The following is a 22,724-nucleotide window of genomic DNA, read 5'->3' on the forward strand; positions in this document are numbered from 1 at the left end:
CCACCTGATTGTCCTTCCCTACCCAACCTGGTAGCCGAAGACAAAGGACACACAATATACAATCTTGGGAGTTCTAGGGCCCCACCCACTGCCTGTCCCTCTCCACACTACTACAGCTGATGCTTTCTGGAAAGCACCGCCTGGCAGAAGGCCAACCAGCACAAAAATAGAGCATTAAACCACCAAAGCTAAGGACCCTCCTCACGCAGTCCACTGCACCTTCTGCCACCTCCACTGGAACAAGCGCTGATATTCACGGCTGAGAGACCATAGATGGTTCACATCACAGGACTCTGTGCGGGCAACCCCCAGTACCAGTGCAGAGCCGGGTAGACTCGCTAGGTGGCTAGACCTGGAAGAGAGACAACAATCATGCAGTTCGGCTCACATGAAGCCACATCCACAGGAAAAGGGGGAGAGAACTACATCAAGGGAACACTTTGTGGGACAAAAGAATCTGAACAGCAGCCTTCAGCCCTAGACCTTCCCTCTGACAAAGGCTACCCAAATGAGAAGGAACCGGAAAACCAACCCTGGCAATACGACAAAACAAGGCTCTTCAGCACCCCCCCAAATCGCACTAGTTCACCAGCAATGGCCAAACCATGAAGAAATCCCTGATTTACCTGAAAAAAAATTCAGGAGGTCAGTTACTAAGCTAATCAAGGAGGGATCAGGGAAAGGCGGAGCCAATGCAAGGAAATCAAATAAATACAAAAAGTGAAGGGAGAAATATTCAAGGAAATAGATAGCTTAAAGAAAAAACAATCAAAAATTCAGGAAACTTTGGACACATTTTTAGAAATGTAAAATGCTCTGGAAAGTCTCAGCAACAGAATCGAACAAGTAGAAGGAAGAAATGCAGAGCTCGAAGGTCTACAAATTAACCAATCGAACAATGACAAAGAAAAAAGAAGAAAATATGAACAAAGTCTCCAAGGAGTCTGGGGTTATGTTAAATGACCAAACCTAATAATCAGTATTCCTGAAGAAGACGACAATTCTAAAAGCTTGGAAAATGTATTTTGGGGGAACAATCATGGAAAACTTCCTCAGTCCTGCTAGAGAACTCAGACATCCAAATACAAGAAGCACAAAGAACACCCAGGAAATTCACTGCAAAAAGATCATCACCTAGGCACACTGTCATCGGGTTATACCCAGTTCTGACTAAGGAAAGAGCTAAGACTAAGAGCTGTGAGACAGAAGCACCAGGTAATCTACAAAGGAAAACCTATCAGAATAACAGCAGATTTCTCAGCAGAAAGCCTACAAGCTAGAAGGGTTTGAGGCCCTATCTTCAGCCCCCTCAAACAGAACAATTATCAACCAAGAATTCTGTATCCACTGAAACTATGCATCATATATGAGGGAAAGATACAGTCTTTCAGACAAACAAATGCTGAGAGAATTTGCCATTACCAAGCTAGTACTACAAGAACTGCTAAAAGGAGCTCTAACTCTTGAAACAAATTCTGGAAACACAACAAAACAGAACCTCTTTAAAGCATAAATCACACAGGACCTATAACAAAAATGCACGTTACAAAGCAAAAACAAAAAAAAAAACAAAAAAAAAAAACAAAGTACACAGGCAACAGCAAGATGAATGCAACAGTACCTCACATTTCAATACTAACATTGAGTATAAATGGCCTAAATGCTCCACTTAAAAGATACAGAACCACAGAATGGATAAGAACTCACCAACCAATGATCCGCTGCCTTCAGGAGACTCAGCATAAGGACTCACATAAAGTAAAGGGGTGGAAAAAGGCATTTCATGCAAATAGACACCAAAAGCCAGCAGGGGTAGCTATTCTTATATCAGACAAAACAAACTTTAAAGCAACAACAGTTAAAAGAAAGGGGAAATTACGTAATGGTAAAAGGCCTTATTCAACAGGAAAATATCACAATCCTAAACATATATGCACCTAAAACTGGAGTTCCCAAATTTATAAAACAATTACTAATAGACCTAAGCAATGAGACAGACAGAAACACAATTAATAGTAGGGACTTCAATACTCCACTGACAGCACTAGACTGGTCATCAAGACAGAAAGTCAACAGAAACAATGGATTTAAAAGATATCTTGGAACAAACGGACTTAACAGATATATACAAAACACTTCATCCAACAACTGCAAAATATGTATTCTATTCAGCACCACACGGAACCTTCTCCATGACAGACTATATGATAGGCCATAAAATGAGCCTCAATAAATTTAAGAAAATTGAAATTATATCAAGCACTCTCTCAGACCACAGTGAAATAAAACTGGAAATCAACTCCAAACGGAATCTTCAAAACCATGCAAATACATGGAAATTAAATAACCTGCTCCTGAATGAGCATTGGGTCAAAAACGAAATCAAGATGGGAATTAAAAAATTCTTCGAACTTAATGACAATAATGAAACAACCTATCAAAACCTCTGGGATACAGCAAAGGTGGCGCTATGAGGAAAATTCATAGTTCCAACCACCTGTATCAAAAGTCGGAAAAAGCACAAACAGACGCTCTAAGGCCACACCTCGAGGAACTAGAGAAACAAGAACAATCCAAACCCAAACCCAGCGGAAGAAAGGAAATAACCATGATCAGAGCAGACTTAAATGAAACTGAAAAAACAACAACAAAATACAAAAGATAAATGGAACAAAAAGCTAGTTCTAGGACGCTGAGGCAGGAGAACTGCTTGAAGCCGGGAGGTGGAGGCTGCAGTGAGCCGAGATCATGCCACTGCACTCCAACCTGGGCACCAGAGCAACACTTTGTTTCAAAAAAAACAAAAGCTGGTTCTTTGAAAAGATAAATAAAATTGACAGACCATTAGCATGATTAACCAACAAAAGAAGGCAGAAAATCCAAATGATCTCACTAAGAAATGCAACAGGAGATATTACAACTGACACCACTGAAATATGAAAGATCCCTCAAAGCTACTATGAACACCTTTACACACATAAACTAGAAACCTAGAAGAGACGGATAAATTCCTGGGAAAATACAACCCTCCTAGCTTAAATCAGGAAGAAATAGATACCCTGAACAGACAAATAACAAGCAGCGAGATTGAAATGGTAATTTAAAAATTACCACCAAAGAAAAGTCCAGGACCAGAGGGATTCACAGCAGAATTCTACCAAACATTCAAAGAATTGGTACCCATCCTTTTGACACCATTCCACAAGACAGAGAAGGAACCCTCCCTAATTCATTCTATGAAACCAGCATCACCCTAATATCAAAACCAGGAAAGGACATAACCAAAAAAGAAAACTACAGACCGATATCCCTGATGAACATAGATGCTAAAATCCTTAACAAAATACAAGCTGACTGAATCCAACGACATATCAAAAAGATAATCCACCATGATCAAGGGGGTTTCATACCAGGGATGCAGGGGTAGTTTAACATACACAAGTCAATAAATATGACGCACCACATAAAACAGAATTAAAAACAAAAATCACATGATCATCTCAATAGAGACAGAAAAAGCATTTGACAGAATTCAACACCCCTTTATAATTAAAACTCTCAGCAAAATTGGCATACAAACGACATATTTAATGTAATAAAAGACATGTATGACAAACCCACAGCCAACATAATACTGAATGGGGAAAAGTTGAAAGCATTCCCTCTGAGAATGGGAACAAGACAGGGATGCCCACTCTCACCACTCCTCTTCAACATAGTACTGCAAGTCCTAGCCAGAGCAATCAAACAAGAGAAAGAAATAAAGGCATCCAAATCAGTAAAGAGGAAGTCTATCTGTCACTGTTTGCTGAAGATATTATCATTTACCTTGAAAACTCTAAGGACTCCACCAGAAAGCTCCTAAAACTGATAAAAGAATTCAGCAAAGTTTCCAGATACAAAATTAATGTACACAAATCAGTAGCTCTTCTATTCACCAACAGCAACCAAGTGGAGAATCAAATCAAGAACTCAACCCCTGTTACAATAGCTGCAAAAATAAATAAAATGCTTAGGAATATGCCTAACCAAAAAGGTAGGTCTTTCAGAAGACCTCTACAGAGAAAACTACAAAACCCTGCTGAAAGAAATTGCAGATGACACAAAAAAATGAAAACACAACCCATGCTCATGGATGAGTAGAATCAATATTGTGAAAATGGCCATACTGTCAAAAGCAATCTACAAATTCCATGCGCTCTCCATCAAAATACCACCATCATTCTTTTTCTTTCTTTCTTTTTTTTTTTTTTGAGACGGAGTCTTGCTCTGTCGCCCAGGCTGGAGTGCAGTGGCCGGATCTCAGCTCACTGCAAGCTCCGCCTCCCAGGTTTACGCCATTCTCCTGACTCAGCCTCCCGAGTAGCTGGGACTACAGGCGCCCACCGCCCGGCTAATTTTTTGTATTTTTTAGTAGAGACGGGGTTTCACCGTGTTAGCCAGGATGGTCTCGATCTCCTGACCTCATGATCCGCCCGTCTCAGCCTCCCAAAGTGCTGGGATTACAGGCTTGAGCCACCGCGCCCGGCCTAATACCACCATCATTCTATAAAGAATTAGAAAAAACAATTCTAAAATTCATATGGAACCAAAAAAGAGCCCACATAGCCAAAGCAAGACTAAGCAAAAACAACAAATCTGGATGTACCACACTACCTGATTTCAAACTATACTATAAGGCCATAGTCACCAAAACAGCGTGGTACTGACACACAGACCAGTGGAACAGAATAGAGAACCCAGAAGTAAAGTCAAATACTTACAGCCAACTGATCCTCGACAAAGCAAACAAAACCATAAAATGGGGAAAGGACACCCATTTCAACAAATGGTGCTAGGATAACTGGCTAGCCACATGTAGGAGAATGAAACTGGATCCTCATCTCTCACCTTATAAAAAAGTCAACTCAAGGTGGGTTAAGGACTTACACCTAAGACCTGAAACCATAAAAATTCTAGAAGATAATGTTGGAAAACCCCTTCTAGACATTGGCTTAGACAAGGATTTCATGACCAAGAATCCAAAAGCAAAGACAGTAAAAACAAAGGTAAATTGCTGGGACCTAATTAAACTAAAGAGCTTTTGCGTGGCAAAAGAAACAGCAGAGTAAACAGACAACCCACAGAGTGGGAAAACATCTTCACAATCTGTACATCTGACAAAGGACTAATATCCAGAATCTACGGTGAACTCAAACAAATCAGTAAGAAAAAAAAACACTCCCATCAAAAAGTGGGCTAAGGACATGAATAAACAACTCTCAAAAGAAGATATACAAATGGCCAACACACATATGAAAAAATGCTCAACATCACTAATGATCAGGGAAATGCAAATCAAAACCACAATGCGATACCATCTTACTCCTACAAGAATGGCCATAATCAAAAAATCAAAGAATCAAAACACAGTAGATGTTGGTCCGGATGCGGTGAACAGGGAACACTTCTACACTACCGGTGGGAATGCAAACTAGTACAGCTGCTCTGGAAAACAGTGTGGAGATTCCTTAAAGAACTAAAAGTAGAACTACCATTTGATTGAGCAATCCCACTACTGGGGATCCACCCACAGCAAAATAACTCAATACTCAAAAAAGATACCTGCACACACGTTTATAACAGCACAATTCACAACTGCAAAATCGTGGAAAACCCAAATGCCCATCAATTAATGAGTTGATAAAGAAACTGTGGTATCTATATACGATGGAATACTATGAAGCCATAAAAAGGAATGAATTAACAGCATTTGCAGTGATGTGGATGAGATTGGAGACTATTATTCTAAGAGAAGTAAATCAGGGATGGAAAACCAAACATTGTATGTTCTCACTGATATGTGGGATCTAAGCTATGAGGATGCAAAGGCATAAGAATGATACAATGGACTTTGGGTACTTGGGGGGAAGAAGGGGAGGGAGGTGAGGGATAAAAGACTACAGGATATGGTGCAGTGTATACTGCTTGGGTGATGGGTGCACCAAAATCTCACAGATCACCACTAGAGAACTTACTCATGTAACCAAATACTACCTATATCCCAATAACTTACAGAAAATACAAATAAAAATAAGAGTCAAGAAATTATAGTCATCAAGAGAAATCTAGTCTGCTACCTATTCTTGTCAATAAAGTTTTATCAGAACACAGCCACATTCATTTGATTCCATGTCATTAAGGCTGCTTTCTCACTCAAAGAGTACACCTGAGCAATAGCAACTGAGACCTCATGGCCAAAAACTACTACATTGCCCTTCATAAAAAGAGTGTGCCAATTCGTTAGGTGATGGTAAGTCAGCATTCTTTCTCCCAATAACATTCTCACATGAAACATTTTCAGCTGTAACTCCTTAATTTTCAGATGTAGAAGACACTTCTCTTGTTTCCAGCACTGGTATTTTCCTCATATTGACTGGAATATATCAGAAACTAGGAGGAAAAGTCAAAGCCACTGGAAAATACGTAAAGCCATCTTCACCATGGGAGTCATACTGATGCAAAACTGAGCAAATGATTCAAATGTTACTTATGTTTACAACAGGAACTTCAAAAACTGTTCAGCATCACTTCCAGAAAATTTAGGTCTATTAAATTATTATTTAGAATTGGGAAACTTGGTGCTTTGCTGTTTTGTTTTGGCACTTTACAACTTTTTTTTCTGAGCAGTTTTATTAAGTTTACAGAAAAATTAAATTGAAATTAGAGTTTCCATCTACCCCTTCGCTACCAGTCCCTCCTGTTTCCTCTGTTATTAACATCTTGCATTAGTGTGGCCGCTGTTATATAACTGATGAGCCAATACTGATGCACCATTAACTAAGTTCCATAGTTCACACTGGGGCTCTTTGTGTTGTACATTTTATGAGTTTTGACAAATGTATAACCTATAATTGCATGTCTCCAATATTACAGTACCATACCAAATACTTTCACTGCCTTAAAAGTCCCATTTTCCCTCTTCTCTTAGCATAGCAATTATGTTAAAAAAAAACCAAACAAACAAACAGACATTTTTTCAGTGGCTATCTTAGAGTTTGCAATATGCATTTATAACTACACCAAGTTCACTCTCAAATAACACTTTCCCCATTCATGGATAGTGGAAGTACCTTGTAACAGTATTCCCACTTTCTTCTTCTCATCCCTTACAACACTGGTGTCATTCATTTTAATTATCTATAAGCTATAATCACCATACGTTTTGTTGCTGTTATTCTTCAGAACTGTTGTCTGTCAGATCAATTAAGAAAAACTATTTTACCTTCATTCATCTACAATGCTCCTCCTTTCTTCGTGTAGATCTGAGTTTCTAATCTACATCATTATTGTTTTGTTGTTTTTTGATGAATATCTTTTAGTGTTTCTTACAAGGACGGTTTACAGGTAACAAAGTTCCTCAACTTTTGTTTATCTGAGAAAGTATTTCTCATTTGCTTCTGAAGGATAATTTCATTTGTATACAGAATTTGATGGTGATAAGTGTGATGACTGGAAGAAGACGTACCCAGACAGCTGAGCTGGTAAAGCATTATTTCTCGGTGTGTCTGTGAGGGTGTTTGGGGAAGTAACTGGCATTTCAATCAGTGGACTGAGTAAGAAAGCTCTGTTCTCATCCATTGTGAGCAGGCACCCCAAAGCCGGTTGAGGGTCTTGATCGAAAAGGCAGAGAAAAGGCAAATTCTCTCTTTTCTGGAACTGGGACACCCATCTTTTCCTGCTCTTGAATCACCAGAATGCCACGGACTTCTGAGCTTTGGATTCCCAGGCTTATACCAGTGACCCCCCACCCCCAGGTTCTGAGGCCTTTGGCCTCACACTGACAGACACACTGTAGGCTCCCCTGGTTCTGAGGCCTTCAAACTTAGGCTTGCCAACACCTGTCATGGGACTTCTCAGCCTCCACAGTCATGTAAGACGGTTCCCCTAATAAATTCCCTCCCATCCATCCATCCATCCATCCATCCATCCATCCATCCATCCATCCGTATCCTGTTGATTCTGTTTCTCTGGAAAGCCCTAATACACTGGGTTTTTTTCTTTCAGCACTTTATTGCACTTCACTCTATTCTTCCTTGCATGGTTCCTGAAGAGACATCTCATATGACTCTTATCTGTGCTCCCCTATAGTAAGTTGCTTCTTTCAAGAGTTTCTATTGGTTTTTAATTTTCTGCAATTGGAATAGGATATGTTTGAGTGTAGATTTTTGGCATTTGTCTTGCTCCATGTTCTCTGAGCTCCCAGGATCTATGGATAGCTGTCTATTATAATTTTGGAAATTTTCAGGCATTAATGCTTTAAGTCATTCCCAGGAAGAGACTCAGCCATGCTGTGCCTCCATCATGTCTCCCCTACAGTCCCCTCATTGTTTCCCATGCTCTTTTCTGGGTGACGCATGATTTCTCCCTCTGTTGGCCTCCAGCATTCCAGAACTTAATTCCTCTGCCCTACCTTTTCAGGTGAAAGAAGTGCTCTTCTCATTGCCTGCAGAGCCCTGTGCTCACTGCTGAAATCTGCATTCTGCTGTCATCCTCAGCATCGGGTCTCTCAACACCTATCCCACCTGCTCCTTAGCCAACTAACTTCCACCATCCACTCATTCAGTCATCACTTTCTGTAGGAAGCTACACCTTCCCTCACCTCACTCCCCACCAACCTAACCTCCCTCAGCCCCAGGCTGGATTAATCGCACCCCCTCTATACTAATCTCTACCATTCAACCAGTAAAAGTAGAGATGAGAGTGGTCTCTTGGGATCTACGAGTAATCGGTCCTGGGACATTCTGTGGTTACCAAAATCTGGGGATTCTCAGGTTCCCTACATAAAATTGCGTAGTATTTGCATATAACCCATGCGCATCCACCAGCATACTCTAGATTACTAATCATATCTAGATTACTTATAATACATAATACAATGTAAACTGTTATCAAACTGTACTGTTTTTGTTATTTTTTATTGCTGCATTGTTTTTCCTGAATATTTTCCATCTGTGGTTGGTTGAATCTGTCCATGCAGAACCCATGGATATGGAGAGCTGACTGTATTTCTTTATTACCTACGTGGTGCGAGGCACATGAAGGGGCTGAATAAATGCTTAGGAATGAACCTCTAATTGGTATGTCTGCTCCTCAAGGACAAGTGTTACCACCTGCAACTGTCTGCATCCCGCACCTGGCTGATCTCCCGCATCTGTCTGCATCCCGCACCTGGCTGATCTCCCACACCTGTTTGCATCCCGCACCTGGCTGATCTCCCACACCTGTCTGATCTCCCGCACCTGGCTGATCTCCCGCACCTGTCTGCATCCCGCACCTGTCTGATCTCCCACACCTGGCTGATCTCCCGCACCTGTCTGCATCCCGCACCTGGCTGATCTCCCACACCTGTCTGCATCCCGCACCTGGCTGATCTCCCACACCTGTTTGCATCCCGCACCTGTCTGATCTCCCGCACCTGTCTGATCTCCCGCACCTGGCTGATCTCCTGCACCTGGCTGATCTCTCGCACCTGGCTGATCTCCCACACCTGGCTGATCTCCCACACCTGTCTGCATCCCGCACCTGGCTGATCTCCCGCACCTGTCTGCATCCCGCACCTGGCTGATCTCCCGCACCTGGCTGATCTCCTGCACCATGTCCTTGGACTCCATGGAGCTCAGATTCTTCCTGCTCCATGTGAAATGCAGCAAGCACAGCTTGAACTCCCCACATTCCAGCTACATGCCAGATCTTTCCAGCCAACCTGAAACACAGGTGTCTGTGGAGGAAGATAAGGAACCTCCTGTGGTCCCCTGCCAGCCCTGAACGTTGCTAGAGGCAATGGCTGAGGTTATACATTCTGGCAAATTCTGCTGGTCCTAACCAAAGCTGCCCAGTATGAAGGGAGTCTCCTTTGGAGGACACACCCTAGGAACAGCTGATTCTGTCTGGGGTTCCACCACTGCTGCTAGTGCTGTGGGTGGAGGGGGAGGCCACAAGGCCATGCTGGAGGCTGTGCTGGGCCAGTCTTCATCTCAAGGGGAGGCAGAGGACTGGCAGGCACTTTGACTGTTCTGCTGGTCTTTCAACCTGACTCCTGATCCTCCTCAAGCCACTGACTTTCTGTTACAGGAAAATGTGGGAAGAGCAGGCTCACTGCTTTGGGCTGGAGAGACCCTAGGCTCTACCTGGAAGGATGGAGAAGGACTGCAACAGCTGGTGGGATTGGCTAAGGAAAGGACTTCACAGTGATGGTGTGGCCCTCCAGCTGACGTGTCCGATAGCCCATTAATGAGTCCAGAATTTCCCTGACATGTAGCCCAAGGACAGCATTAACTCAGTGTGCCAGGGGTCCTTGGAGTCAGGGAGTGGCTGGACGTAGTTTCAGTTCCTCTTCATAGCCCACATTTATCTGTGGGTCCCTCATGATTTCCTCTGAAGTGCCTCTCTTACTGGGGTTTGGGAGCAGGAATTTCTTTAGGTGTTCATATTCCACAGACATGTAAAGGGAATGTGGTATATACCTGCTTTGGAAGCTCTGCAATAGTTCTGTCCAGTGTAAGACAGAAACCTGATGACCACCGACCACTGCATAGAGAGTGACTCCCAGGCCGCCCACATCCACCGCAGAGCCATCGTACTTCTGCGTATGTTGCCTACAAGAGTTTCAGGACAGTGTAAGAAGCACTGACACAGAAGTTATCTATCCTGTTGCCAAAGGTGAGCTCGTTGCTAAAGCCAAAGTCTGCAAACGTGAAGTTCGGTTCAGCGTCCACACAAGCAGGTTCTTTGGCTGTATGTCCCTGTGCAGGATCCCCGTCTGGGGGCAGTACTATCTGTTGGATTCTGCCTTGGGCCAAAAACTTAGGCAGAGCCAGGGACTAAAACAGGTGCTTGGCATTTTACAATAATGACTCCTACTGAGGTCATAGCAAGAAATGGACCAATCACAGCTGAGGATAATCCGCTGTGGTTTTCTCATTTTTGGTCTGAAGAATTTTTTTTTTAATTAAAAAAAAAAAAAAAGGCAGGGAGGAGGACTTCAAAGGGCTTTCTGTTCACACAGGTGAAAGTGATCAATACTTTTCAATGTGGCAAATTAAATCCATAGAATGCTTCCCTCCAGTCTGAAAATCTGTAATTTTGACTTTTAAAAACTCATAGTGTCCACACTGAAAATATTCCTTTCTCTTTAATCTCTGAATGATTGGTCTCAAAATGATGCCACAACTTGCATCACTTAAGAAAATGTTCTGTTGCATAAGACACAATAAGGTAACTATTAACATCTATAGAGCTGAGGGTAAGACACATTTTCATTTCTTATTTAGAGTTTTGCCAAGTCTCTGGAATAAATTCCTCTTTTCCATGAGCCAGGGAACTTGCTATGTCCATTGGGGTATCTTTAAATGTAGAAGTTGCAACTGTAGGTGAAGAAAGTAAGTCTTTTTCAGCCAGGCACAGTGGTGCACACCTGTAGTCCCAGCTACTTAGGAGGCTGAGGCAGAAGGACCACCTGAGCCCAGGAGTTCAAGACCAGCCTAGGTAACATCATGAGACTCCATCTCAAAAAAAAAAAAAAAAAAAAAAAAATTAAGCCTGGGCACGGTGGCTCATGCCTGTAATCCCAACACGTTGTGAGGCCAAGACAGGCAGATCACTTGAGGTCAGGAGTTAGAGACCAGTCTGGCCAACATGGCGAAATCCCGTCTCTACTAAAAGTGCAAAAACCTAGCCAGGCATGGTGATGCACTCCTGTAGTCCCAGCTACTCGGGAGGCTGAGGCAGGAGGATCACTTGAACCTGGGAGGTGGAGGTTGCAGTGAGCCGAGTCTGGGTGACAGAGTGAGACTGTCTCAAAACAACAACAACAACAACAACAAACTGTACTTGTTTTTTAAGCCACCAAGTCATTACGTTCCACATCCATATCATTCAGCATCAATGGGGGGTGTAGGTGCTAGGCACGGTGCCAGGTGCCAGGACCTGAGGGGAAGGAACCAGAAGCCACTTCATTTCTTCCTTCTCTAAAACTCATCCTTGAATTTTTCAGATTCAAGTATTTGACCTATATCATTTTGCTTCTCTCTAAAGAACAACTTTTAACACTTTAACTTCTTTTAATAGTTAAGGCAAATCTAATGGCAATAAATCCTCTCAATTTTGTCTGGAAAAATGTTTATTTCCCCTTCATGTTTGAAGGATAATTTCACTGGATGAGGAATTCTATGTAGGTGGGTCTCTTTTCCTTACTTGCTTGCATGGTTGCTGAAAAAAAGTCTGATGTAATTTCCATTCTTGTCTCTCTTCATGTAAGGTGTCCATTTCATCCCTAACCCCAGCTTCCTTCAGTATCCTTCAGTATTTTGTTTTTTATTTTTCTACAGTTTGAATACAATATGCTAAGTGTAGATTTTTTATTTTCTTTTCTTTTTTTTTTTTTTTTTTTTTTTGGTACTTTCTTGCCTACTGTTCTCTGAGTTTTCCAGATCTGGGAATATCATTAATTACGAAAAACTCTCAGCCATTATTGTGGCAAATATTTCTTCTGTTCTTTTCTTCCTTCCCCTTCTTGGTTCCCACTAACATATGTTATACTTTGTGTAACTGTCCCACGATTCTTGGATGTTCCATTCCATTTTCTTCAACCTTTTTTCTCTATCACAGTTTCTGAAGACTCTACTGACGTTTCTTTCAGTTCACTGATTTTCTCCTCAGCCATGTCCGGGCTACTGATGTGCCCATCAAAGGCACTCTTCTCTTCTGTGAGTTATTTCTACCATTTCTTTTCTATTCCTTCTGTGAGTTATTTCTACCATTTCCTTTCTATTCCTTCTTCAAGTCTCCATCTCTCTATTCACATTACTGATCTGCTGCATGTTATCCACTTTTCCCATCAGGGCCCTCCGCACGTAATCACAGCTGTTTTAAATTACCGGTTCGATCATCCTAACGTCCTCACCACACCTCAACCTGGTTCTAATGCTCGCTCTGTTTCTTCCAAATGGGGTTGTTGTCTTTAGTTTTTGCCTTGTCATTTTTTGTTCAAAGCTGGATATGCTGTATTGGTTAAAGCAACTCAATACTGGTCTCCCACAGAAATTTTCATCCCAACTAAGAAGTTGGGATGCTCTGTATCTGCCTGTTGTCTCTCTTATTTGGGGGACAGTAGTTTACCCTGTGACCTCAATTTTCTGATAGATATAAGAAAAGTGGCTGATTTTCAGTTTGTTTAGCTTTTTCCTTATTGTGAGGACTAGAGTGGTGACCTCCAAGCTCCTTACGTCTCAGACCAGAAACTGCAAGAGTTTTGTTTTCGGTATTTATATAAGTAAGTTGCATTCTTATAAAATTAAAGTACATTTTACAATTCACTAAGAGCTTTAGTGTATGTGATTTAAATGATAAGGTAAATTTCATTAAGTTTGTAGACTCTGTTTTAAAATTCACGACCGGGCGCAGTGGCTCACCCCTGTAATCCCAGCACTTTGGGAGGCCAAGGCGGGCAGATCACTTGAGGTCAGTAGTTTAAGACCAGCCTGGCCAACATGGTGAAAACCATCTGTACTAAAAATACAAAAGAAATTAGCCGGGCATGGTGGCGGGCGCCTGTGATACCAGCTACTCAGGAGGCTGAGGTAGGAGAATCACTTGAATCTGGGAGGCAGAGGTTGCAGTGAGGCAAGACTGCACCACTGCACTCCAGCCTGGGTGACAAAAGTGAGACTCCATCTCAAAAAAAATTCACATTTATCAAAGAAAAAAGATAACAATACAATTGTCTTTTATTTGCACTGGTTAGTGTTCCATTAAATTAGTGCCACTGAAGCCTCAACAGTATTTGGCTCAAAAGTTAAGCTGTGAAACCGCAGCAGTCATATTTTATTTATTCAGAAATATAAAGTGCACTTTTTAAACTATCTGGAAATAGAAAAGATCTCTATTTCTTGGAATAACAGATTCCTTAGGGTGAGGAGGAGCAAGACCTTTTCTAATAGTACAGATATTTTGAGATCTATGTTTTCAAAAGTACAGCATAATGCACTAAGGCCTCATTTACTAGACGCCATCAGTAACGAGGGGTTCTGCCTCGAGGAAATCTCCAAACAAATCAGACTTACACTTCAAAACTCAAAAAACATATATAAATTTTTACTATGTTGGCAGGGATCTTTCTCATCTGTATTTGCTTTCCCAATATGAAACACAACTGAACTTGAAAATATGATAATTAAAAAGTATGAAATATTGCAAGAAATACCAAAATGTGACAGAGACATGAAGTGGGCACACGCTGTTGGAAAAATGATGCTGAGACACTTGCTTAAATACCGGGTTACGACAAACTTCATTTTGTTTTTTTTAAAACAAGCATTATCTGTGAAATGCAGTATCCACAAGGCACAATAAAGCAAACTGCAATCAAGCGAGGTGTGACTACAAACTCTCTAAACTCCTCATAATCCAAAAATGAGAAACTGAGAACTACCAACACATTTAATCAAATTTTATATTACTATGCTTGGTTCAAAGAACAACAGCACAAACTCTGAGCTAGAAATTAAGCGAAAATACCAAATTGATTACATAATTCACATGCAATTAGCCAAATTTGAATCATTATACCAAAATAGATAAGGCCAAAATGAGTTTTTTATTGCCATGATAATTACAGAACAAGTGGTTCCAAATGAATGATAAAGACTGCTGACATGATTACTTCCTTTCCCTCAATAATTCTATAAAAAAATAATAAAGACAGAATTTGCTGAGCCTTGAAAATGACTTATTTATTTATTCTTTTAGCTAGCTAGCCTTTGGGTCATGTTTCCTCAAAAAAGTTCATGTACTCGGTTAAAAAAAAATTACCTTGTACTAAATATGAACTGTGAACACTTATCAAAGCCTTGCAGTAATAATGAGGGTAAGCTATAGTGGAAAAAAAGAAAATGTGCAAAACACAATAATTTCAAAAACTGCTGGGAGAAATGAGTAAGCTACTGTAAAGGCTTTTCTCTCATACTCTTTCCAGATCAAATTCATGCCTCTTCTCCTTGGCAATGAGAAACTACCGTACTGATCTCTTCTCTCTGCTACTAAATCCTGAAGCTGTGGTACAAAAAGGCCTGGCCCTTGTATTAACCATGTTTGTTTGTTTGTTTGTTTGTTTTCAGTGCATTATGATGCTTTGACATTTTGGAGCCTGTGGACCAGGGAAGGGACTGCCCCTCTGAGAACTGGCTAATTCCCAGAGGTCACAAACTACTTGCCTGGACTGAGTACCCATCTTCAACTAGGCTCCTCCAATCAGGGACACTGCCCCCAGCCCTACATACCCCGGATGCCAGCCAACTAGGGACCATTCCTGCAGCCCAGAGCCCTCCAAAAAATTATTCAAATGATCCAATCCTAAACTCGCTCAGCTTGCCTACCCTGCCTAGCCATTCCTTCCTGTGAAAAACACAACAAGCCTTCGGATGCTTCCCCCTCGCTCCCTCTGCCTCCTGACCTACCCCCAGTGCTTCCTGTGGGACACGGCCCGCCCACCCTCCTGGAACTGTGAGTAACACAGTTTTCCACAACAATCTTATCCTACTCTGTTGGCCTCACCCTACCCAGATGATAATAACACCTACATTTTAAAAGTCTTCCCTTTTCAACCTTTCTGAGCCACCATGACTCAATACTAATTCTCCCTCTTCACCAAAAAACGAGACTCTCAGGCTAGGGGTGGAGGAAACAAAGCAAAAAACATTTTGAAATTCTCAACTCCTTTAAGTACTTTAGGGGGAACTGGTCATGGTAATAGCATTGTTTTTTGCTTTTCTTTTTGTTCCTTTATTCAAATCATCACGGAAGGTCAGTGAATGTGCGCAGACATTCAGGAGTGCTTGAACAGACGTGTTCTCCATTCTAAAAGAAATGGGTGCCACGTCAACCCACTGCCTTAAACCTCTTCAACATCATGGAGAGGACAGGTTCCTCTGGTGACTCTGTGGTTTCCCATATTATACTTTATGGGGATTCTGACCCCTTCATTAGTGGGTTAAAGTTTTTGTGTTTAGTGCACAGTTAGCATTTGAGGCGGTGTATGTAGGAATACACATGGCTCTTGCCTTTATTTAAAATATTTTTCAATATAAAATCAGAAACAATACAAATTACATGAGGACACAACTAGCCATCCATCAACAGATAATATAATTTAGATATTAAGCAAACATTGATGACTTATCCAGGTCCTTTTTTTTTTTTTTTTTTGAGACGGAGTCTGCCTCCCGGGTTTAAGCAGTTCTCCTGCCTCAGCCTCCTGAGTAGCTGGAATAACAGGCATGTGCCACCACGTCCGACTATTCTTCTGCCTCAGCCTCCTGAGTAGCTGGAATAACAGGCATGTGCCACCACGCCTGACTATTCTCCTGCCTCAGCCTCCTGAGTAGCTGGAATAACAGGCGTGTGCCACCACGCCTGACTATTCTTCTGCCTCAGCCTCCTGAGTAGCTGGAATAACAGGCGTGTGCCACCACGCCTGACTATTCTTCTGCCTCAGCCTCCTGAGTAGCTGGAATAACAGGTGTGCACCACCACACCCGACTAATTTTTGTATTTTTAGTAGAGACAGGGTTTCACCATGTTGGTCGGGCTGGTCTCAAATTCCTGACCTCGTGATCTGCCTGCCTTGGCCTCCCACAGTGCTGGAATTACAGGCGTGAGCCACTGTGCCTGGCCTTATCCAGGTACTTTTCTATGTTCTTGCCATGCAATAACTTTTAATCCTCAAAACTCCCCTATGAGGATGGCTCATTAAATACTTTGTCCAATACTCCACAACCAGTAACTATCATAGCAGGAATCACACCCAGGCAGTTTGCCTTAGGAGCTGTGCTTATAATCTCTCTCTCTCTCTCACACACACACACACACACACACACACTCTTCACGTTGTCCTTCACATATGAAAAGGGCCCCCCAAAAGAACTGTTTTCCCTGAAGTGCCTGCCTCCCTGACCAGTTCTTCAGTGTGGCCATGAGCATGTAATGAGAGATGCTACCTGGCACGAAGGACGTGACCAACAGTGTTTAATCAGTGCAAAGTGGCCTGACCAATATGGGGTAAAGAACGCCGGTGTCATTAACACCACACTTTTGCCAGACAAATCAAATTGTTCAGCTATGGAGAGGTAGAAAAGACATTTAACCAAGAGTCAGACGGCAGAAATTCAAATCCTACCTATATGATTTATTCAGGTCCCTTTAATTTCTATCAGTTTTCTCATCTTAAAATAGGAATAATAACTAAATTCACAGGAATCCTGTAAGGATTAAATGGAATCATGTGTACCAAAGATCTCTGCAAACTTTAAAGCCCAAAATAAAAGTAACATAGTGTTGCTACCATTCCCGCTTCAAAAACTAACTTTAGGTGAATTCGTGGGCCGGGGGGTCATCAGCTGTGCTGCCATGCCAGAGACTGGGGGAGCAAGGAGGAGAACGGCCTTCAATTGTTTTAAGATAGAAAGTATTTTAGTCAGAGAAAATAGAAAAACTGTTTAAGATCTGTGCTGCATAACTTAAGAAAGATGAAAGCAGCACGCAGAGAGGCGTGACACAAAATAGTCACAGTACACAACTGTGACGATCTCCCAGAAGCAGGGCACAGGGCTCCAGGGCAAGTGGGGAAAGTGCTTCTTTAAAGCCACAGCACTGCAGTACGTAACACGGTGGGAAAATTCCAAACACTGAAGATGGGCCGTAGTCAGGACAGCCAAAGATTAAGCTGAATTTTATTCTAAACAAACAACTGCTTTATTTTCTTGCCTCTTAATTTTTAGCATATTAACTCCAATCCCAGAAATGTTTCAGTCACAGTCCAAAAGCATAATGTTCTTGCTTATATAACTTCAAACATCTATATAGTTAAAGAATTCCTGGTGATTTAAAAAGCCAAATATACATATAATTTTAATTATATGTATATTAAAAAAACTAGAAGAACATAAAGTAAGTGTATATTACAGCTGTGGGGGTGGAAGGACAACATTTGGACTTGACAGAAAAATCACAACGGTGAACACACTAAGTTCTTGGCCATAAAGAAACATACGTCTTCTATAAGTTACTAAATAAAAGACAACAACTCTAAAAGCCAAACAGGAAGTCTGCAAAAATATTCAAAATGTCAAAATACAAATAACTTTATTGTATAAACAGCTCACAAAAATCAATCCAGAAAACACCAAGAGCTTCAAAAAAAAAAAAAAAAAAAATAGAGAAGGTATAAGCTTACAGTTCACAACAGAGAAGATGCAACCAACCAACAAACTTATGGACAAAACCCAACCTCAGAGAAACGCCAACTGAAACGGAGGTTCCACTGCCGGCCTATTAACAACACAAGCCATTTAAGATGATCTGAAAGGATCATCGTTCTCAGCTGAATCTGCACACAGCTCGCACGCATCGCCGGCAGCAGCACAAACGGTTCCAATACTCCGACAAATAATTTGACCACGTGCGTCAAAGCCTTCGATGTGCTTCCACACTTTGACTCAAAACGTATTCTTGAAAAGTGAACGACGACTAAAATAATTCATACTATGGGGGTTGTTATTAGGCACGAAGATTCCCATAACTGCAAAAATGTATTACAGCAAGAGGGGGAAAAAATGGAAACATCCACCAAAACATCCAGTAAAATGTGAAGGTTCAGTCAAGGAAATATTACGCAGCCAGCGAAACATTATGAAAAACATGCAAGACCAACAGAATGCTTACAACAAATTAGTAAAATAGACATAGGTCTAAATAAACAGGCAGATAGGTATGAACAGACAGATGTACAGAAAAAGTTCCTAGAAGGAAGTATTCTAAAAGGCCAAACGGTTTTATTAACAAGGGTAGGATTATTAGAGATTAAACAGCTTGTCAAAAATCACAGCGATTAAGAGAAAGAGGTGGCATTCAAAACCAGGCCCTTGCTCTGTGCGATTCTCCGGATGACTGTTTTTTTTTTTTGTTTTTTTGTTTTTTTTAGTATTTATTATGGAAATCTTAAACATACATAAAAGAAGAGAGACTAGCATAAGGAACCTCCAAGTTCCCATCACCCAGCTTCAACATTCTATCTCTTGTTTTAGCTGCCTCTCCTCCTCAACATACTTTTATGTTGCTTGTTAAGGGAGCTCTTTCAAGCGTTGTATCGTTTCACCCATAAATGATTTAGTTTGTATCTCTACAAATGACATTGCGCCCAGTCCCAGCTCAACTTTTCCATACGGTCTAAAAGTTATTTTGGAGTTGATGTGTTAGAATCAGGACCCAATCAATGTTTCTACTTAAAAAAAGAAGAAAAGCTACCTTTATACAAACAAGGGCCTATGCTTACAGGAATACAGAGAAAGGGCTAGAAGGATGCACACCAGGGGTTAATTATCCTGAGAATGAGACTGGAGAAGGGTGAAGGGGCCAGGGAAATTGTGTTTTTAAATATTTTTATATTGCCTTCCCTGTGGCAATAAGCATGTATATATATGTTTTAGAAATGTAGGTAGGCCTTAGACCACACAGAAAAGCCCATTTCCAGAGCACTGCAGGGCAGCTGCTGGCTGGAGATCCAGGCAGCCGAGGGCCTCCTTAAGAACGCTGACCACATGAGGCTTCCTCTGGCAGCTCTGAGTTATATGCATTTTTCTGGGCTGGAGGGTTGCCCATTTCTCCTGTAAATTAACTATCTTAAGAAAGTGATTATAACAAATAACAGTATCCTTTACGTTAAAGAAAAAGGGAAGAAAAAAAAACTACTGTGCCAAGCTCTCTGACACTAATCTTCCGTGGGCTTGCCTCGGCTTGTCGTCATATTCTTTCTTCACTCCTTGTGTCTAGTCCAGTGCCAGACACTCAGTGAAATGGTGGCAGGGCTGACCAGACCTGGGGAGGCACGGGCTCTCTGGAAGGGCTTTTCTTTCTTCTCCTCAACAACGGCAGCAGAGCCCTCAAGGGCTGTGTGAAATTCCTGCCGTAAGAAGCTATAAGATGTGGCTTCTGAGAGGGGTGTCAGTTAGATTTGTTTCACAGGCAGATGCCATTCCTTGAGTCTGTACTGTGTGCCATGCACTGTCTTTTAAACCAATAAATCTGGTCACAAGAGCAACTGCCAAAACCACTGTAAAAACTGAGCACCCTAACTACATCCTAAAAGGTTACAATCAACCCGTGACAGTTCCTCTTGATCTTCAGTACAATTCACGCCAAGGAAAACAATGAGATAAATCCAAATTAACTAAACATCTGAGCAGAACAACTCCTTTCCTATGGGCCACGTTTGGGTGACAAGAGGCCCAGTTCAAATCCAACCTTTAACTGAAAGGCCCAAGAGGTGAAAAGTGTGATATTCTATTACTGCTTCCACACAGAACTACACGAAATCCAGAGATTCTAATTTGTAGGTGCAGACCTTTGACGCTGTGTCTCCTTTCTGCCCTCACCAAAAAAGTATTTTAAATGTTTAAACCAAAATGAATTTTGCCCCTAATAAATTTTAAAATATCACTAAGATATTCATAACAAAAGTTACCAGAAAAACTTGTTTTTCAACTATCCTTTAGTCCTACAAAAACTAGGCCAAAACCCATTTAAGCTTGACTTTTCCATTTAAAAAACCCAGCCATAAAAGAGAATGGGATAGTACTGAGAACAAATAAAACAATTCTGACTTTTCAGTTCTAAAGAAAAGCCCAAATAAAGGTAGCAATCTTTTTCTTAAAGATAAACCTGTTTTCAATAGAAACGCATTCGGAAATACGATTTTTAAAGTGCTGTCCAGGCACTGGGGTTCTCCAGACACTCTGCTTCTCGGCGTTGGCAAGAGAATCAACTGCTCTCGAGGCCAGCTCCCACTTCAGTTACCAGAGAGCAAAACCCTGGTCCTTTTCCCGCTCACTGTTAACTCCTGGAGGATTCTGCCCGTAAAAGCTAAGGTAGAAACGGAGGGAATCTGTTCCATCAGGATTTATTCATTGAGAGTTCCACATCGAATTTTAAACAACCAGTTAGCACTGGCACTGGTGAAGCTTCAGAAGGGGTGGGAACAGGTACCTGCACGACAGAGCACTGCGGGAAAGTGCCGATAACCAACAGCCAGTCACACAGAGGGCACTTCTCTCCAACACAAGCCTTGAGCGTTCCACAGTTCCTAGTAAATACTTCCGAGTTTCTTTTTTTTTTTTTTTTTTTTCCCTGAGATGGAGTCTCGCTCTGTCGCCCGGGCTGCAGTGCGGTGGCGCGATCTCAGCTCACTGCAAGCTCTGCCTTCCGGGTTCACGCCATTCTCCTGCCTCAGCCTCCTGAATAGCTGGAACTACAGGCGCCCGCTACCATGCCCAGCTAATTTTTTTGTATTTTTAGTAGAGACAGGGTTTCTCCATGTTAGCCAGCATGGTCTAGATCCCCTGACCTCGTGATCCCCCCGCCTCGGCCTTCCAAAGTGCTGGGATTACAGGTGTGAGCCACCGCGCCCGGCCCCGAGTTTCTAAAATAGAAGTTCATTTCCACACATGATTACTTGACTATAACCATCATTTATCAGTATTTTTTCCTCTCTCTCTCTCCAAAGAATTTTCACTTCCTAGGTAAAAGTCATAGGGTAATGACTAATAATACCATGCATGTATTTTGCCATAATTGACATAAAAAGCGACATATATGATTCCACTTATATGAAAGTTCGGAATAGGTAAATCCATGGAGGCAGAAAGTGGGAAAGGATTGATAACGGATTCCGGGTTTTCCTTGGGTGTGATGAAACTGTTCTGGACTTAGATAATGGTGATGGTTGTTCAACTTTGTGAATAACTGTGCTTCAGAACTCCTCTGAACATTAGTTTAACATCATCAGCACCACAAACACAGAACCCAAAAAATGTAACACAAAAGGAAATACAAGATGGTATCATTTTTAAAAAAGTACCCAACATGACTCCATTCCTGAAGTCTGATTCCAGATCAGTTGAGGCTAAAGTAAACCAGGGCCAGGAGTGAAAAGGTACAAGGGGGGTAGGAGAAAGCTTTACCCTCATAGTGATGAAAACAGAGCTCAGGTATTGAAACCCAGGGTGAAGAGTAGCAAAAAAAGCAGCAGAACAACTCCAAGCTAAATAGGTTGACCTTGTGGGAAGATGTGAGTGGCCTAGACTTTCTAATCCTTGACAAACATCAACACCACCAGCTCCATTCCAACAAGACTGCCAGGAAGACATGAAAATAAAGAAGCTAAACAATGCAAAATCCCAAGTGATATCAAGAGTCTACATATGTTTACTCAAATAACAAAATACTTGACCATCTCAACAAGAATGTTCAGGAATGAGAGAGGAACAAAATCAAGAAAATATTACTAAGCTATTCATAATGAAAGGACTGGATAAAAAGATATTCTCCTAAATTTATACTATTACATAAAAACAAAGTTTCATTTGTCTCAACTTGTCAAATCTCTAGGATGAAATAAACCAATATCACTGCTGACAAATATAATAACTATGGTAAACAGGCATGCCAAAATCAATGCAGAGTTCCAGAAAAGGTCAAGAAACCAACCGTCAGCTTAAATTGGCTAATTTCATTAAAATTGTTAAACATGACAGGATGTCACTAACTCCCAGGTTCTTTCACATGAGCAAAGTTGGATTAATTTGACCCAAATTTTGTATAATAGCTTTTCCAATTTCCAAAAATACATCAACTTT

General features: G+C 41.4%; 2 protein-coding genes across 2 annotated transcripts in view; both read right to left on the reverse strand.

Moving 5' to 3' along the window:
• HUS1B (HUS1 checkpoint homolog b (S. pombe)) overlaps positions 1–9,592 on the reverse strand; it is a 15,188-nt gene extending 5,596 nt beyond the window's left edge. The window contains exon 1 of the mRNA XM_011984601.1: positions 9,300–9,592. Coding sequence (XP_011839991.1) covers positions 9,300–9,592 — 293 coding nt within the window. The remainder of the gene's footprint in view (positions 1–9,299) is intronic.
• Positions 1–22,724, reverse strand: part of EXOC2 (exocyst complex component 2) — a 212,840-nt gene that overhangs the window by 184,776 nt on the left and 5,340 nt on the right. The gene's annotated exons all lie outside the window — the stretch shown is intronic.

The sequence above is a fragment of the Mandrillus leucophaeus genome, unplaced genomic scaffold (genome assembly GCF_000951045.1).
Source record: "Mandrillus leucophaeus isolate KB7577 unplaced genomic scaffold, Mleu.le_1.0 Scaffold27, whole genome shotgun sequence".
NCBI classification, from domain to species: Eukaryota; Metazoa; Chordata; class Mammalia; order Primates; family Cercopithecidae; genus Mandrillus; species Mandrillus leucophaeus.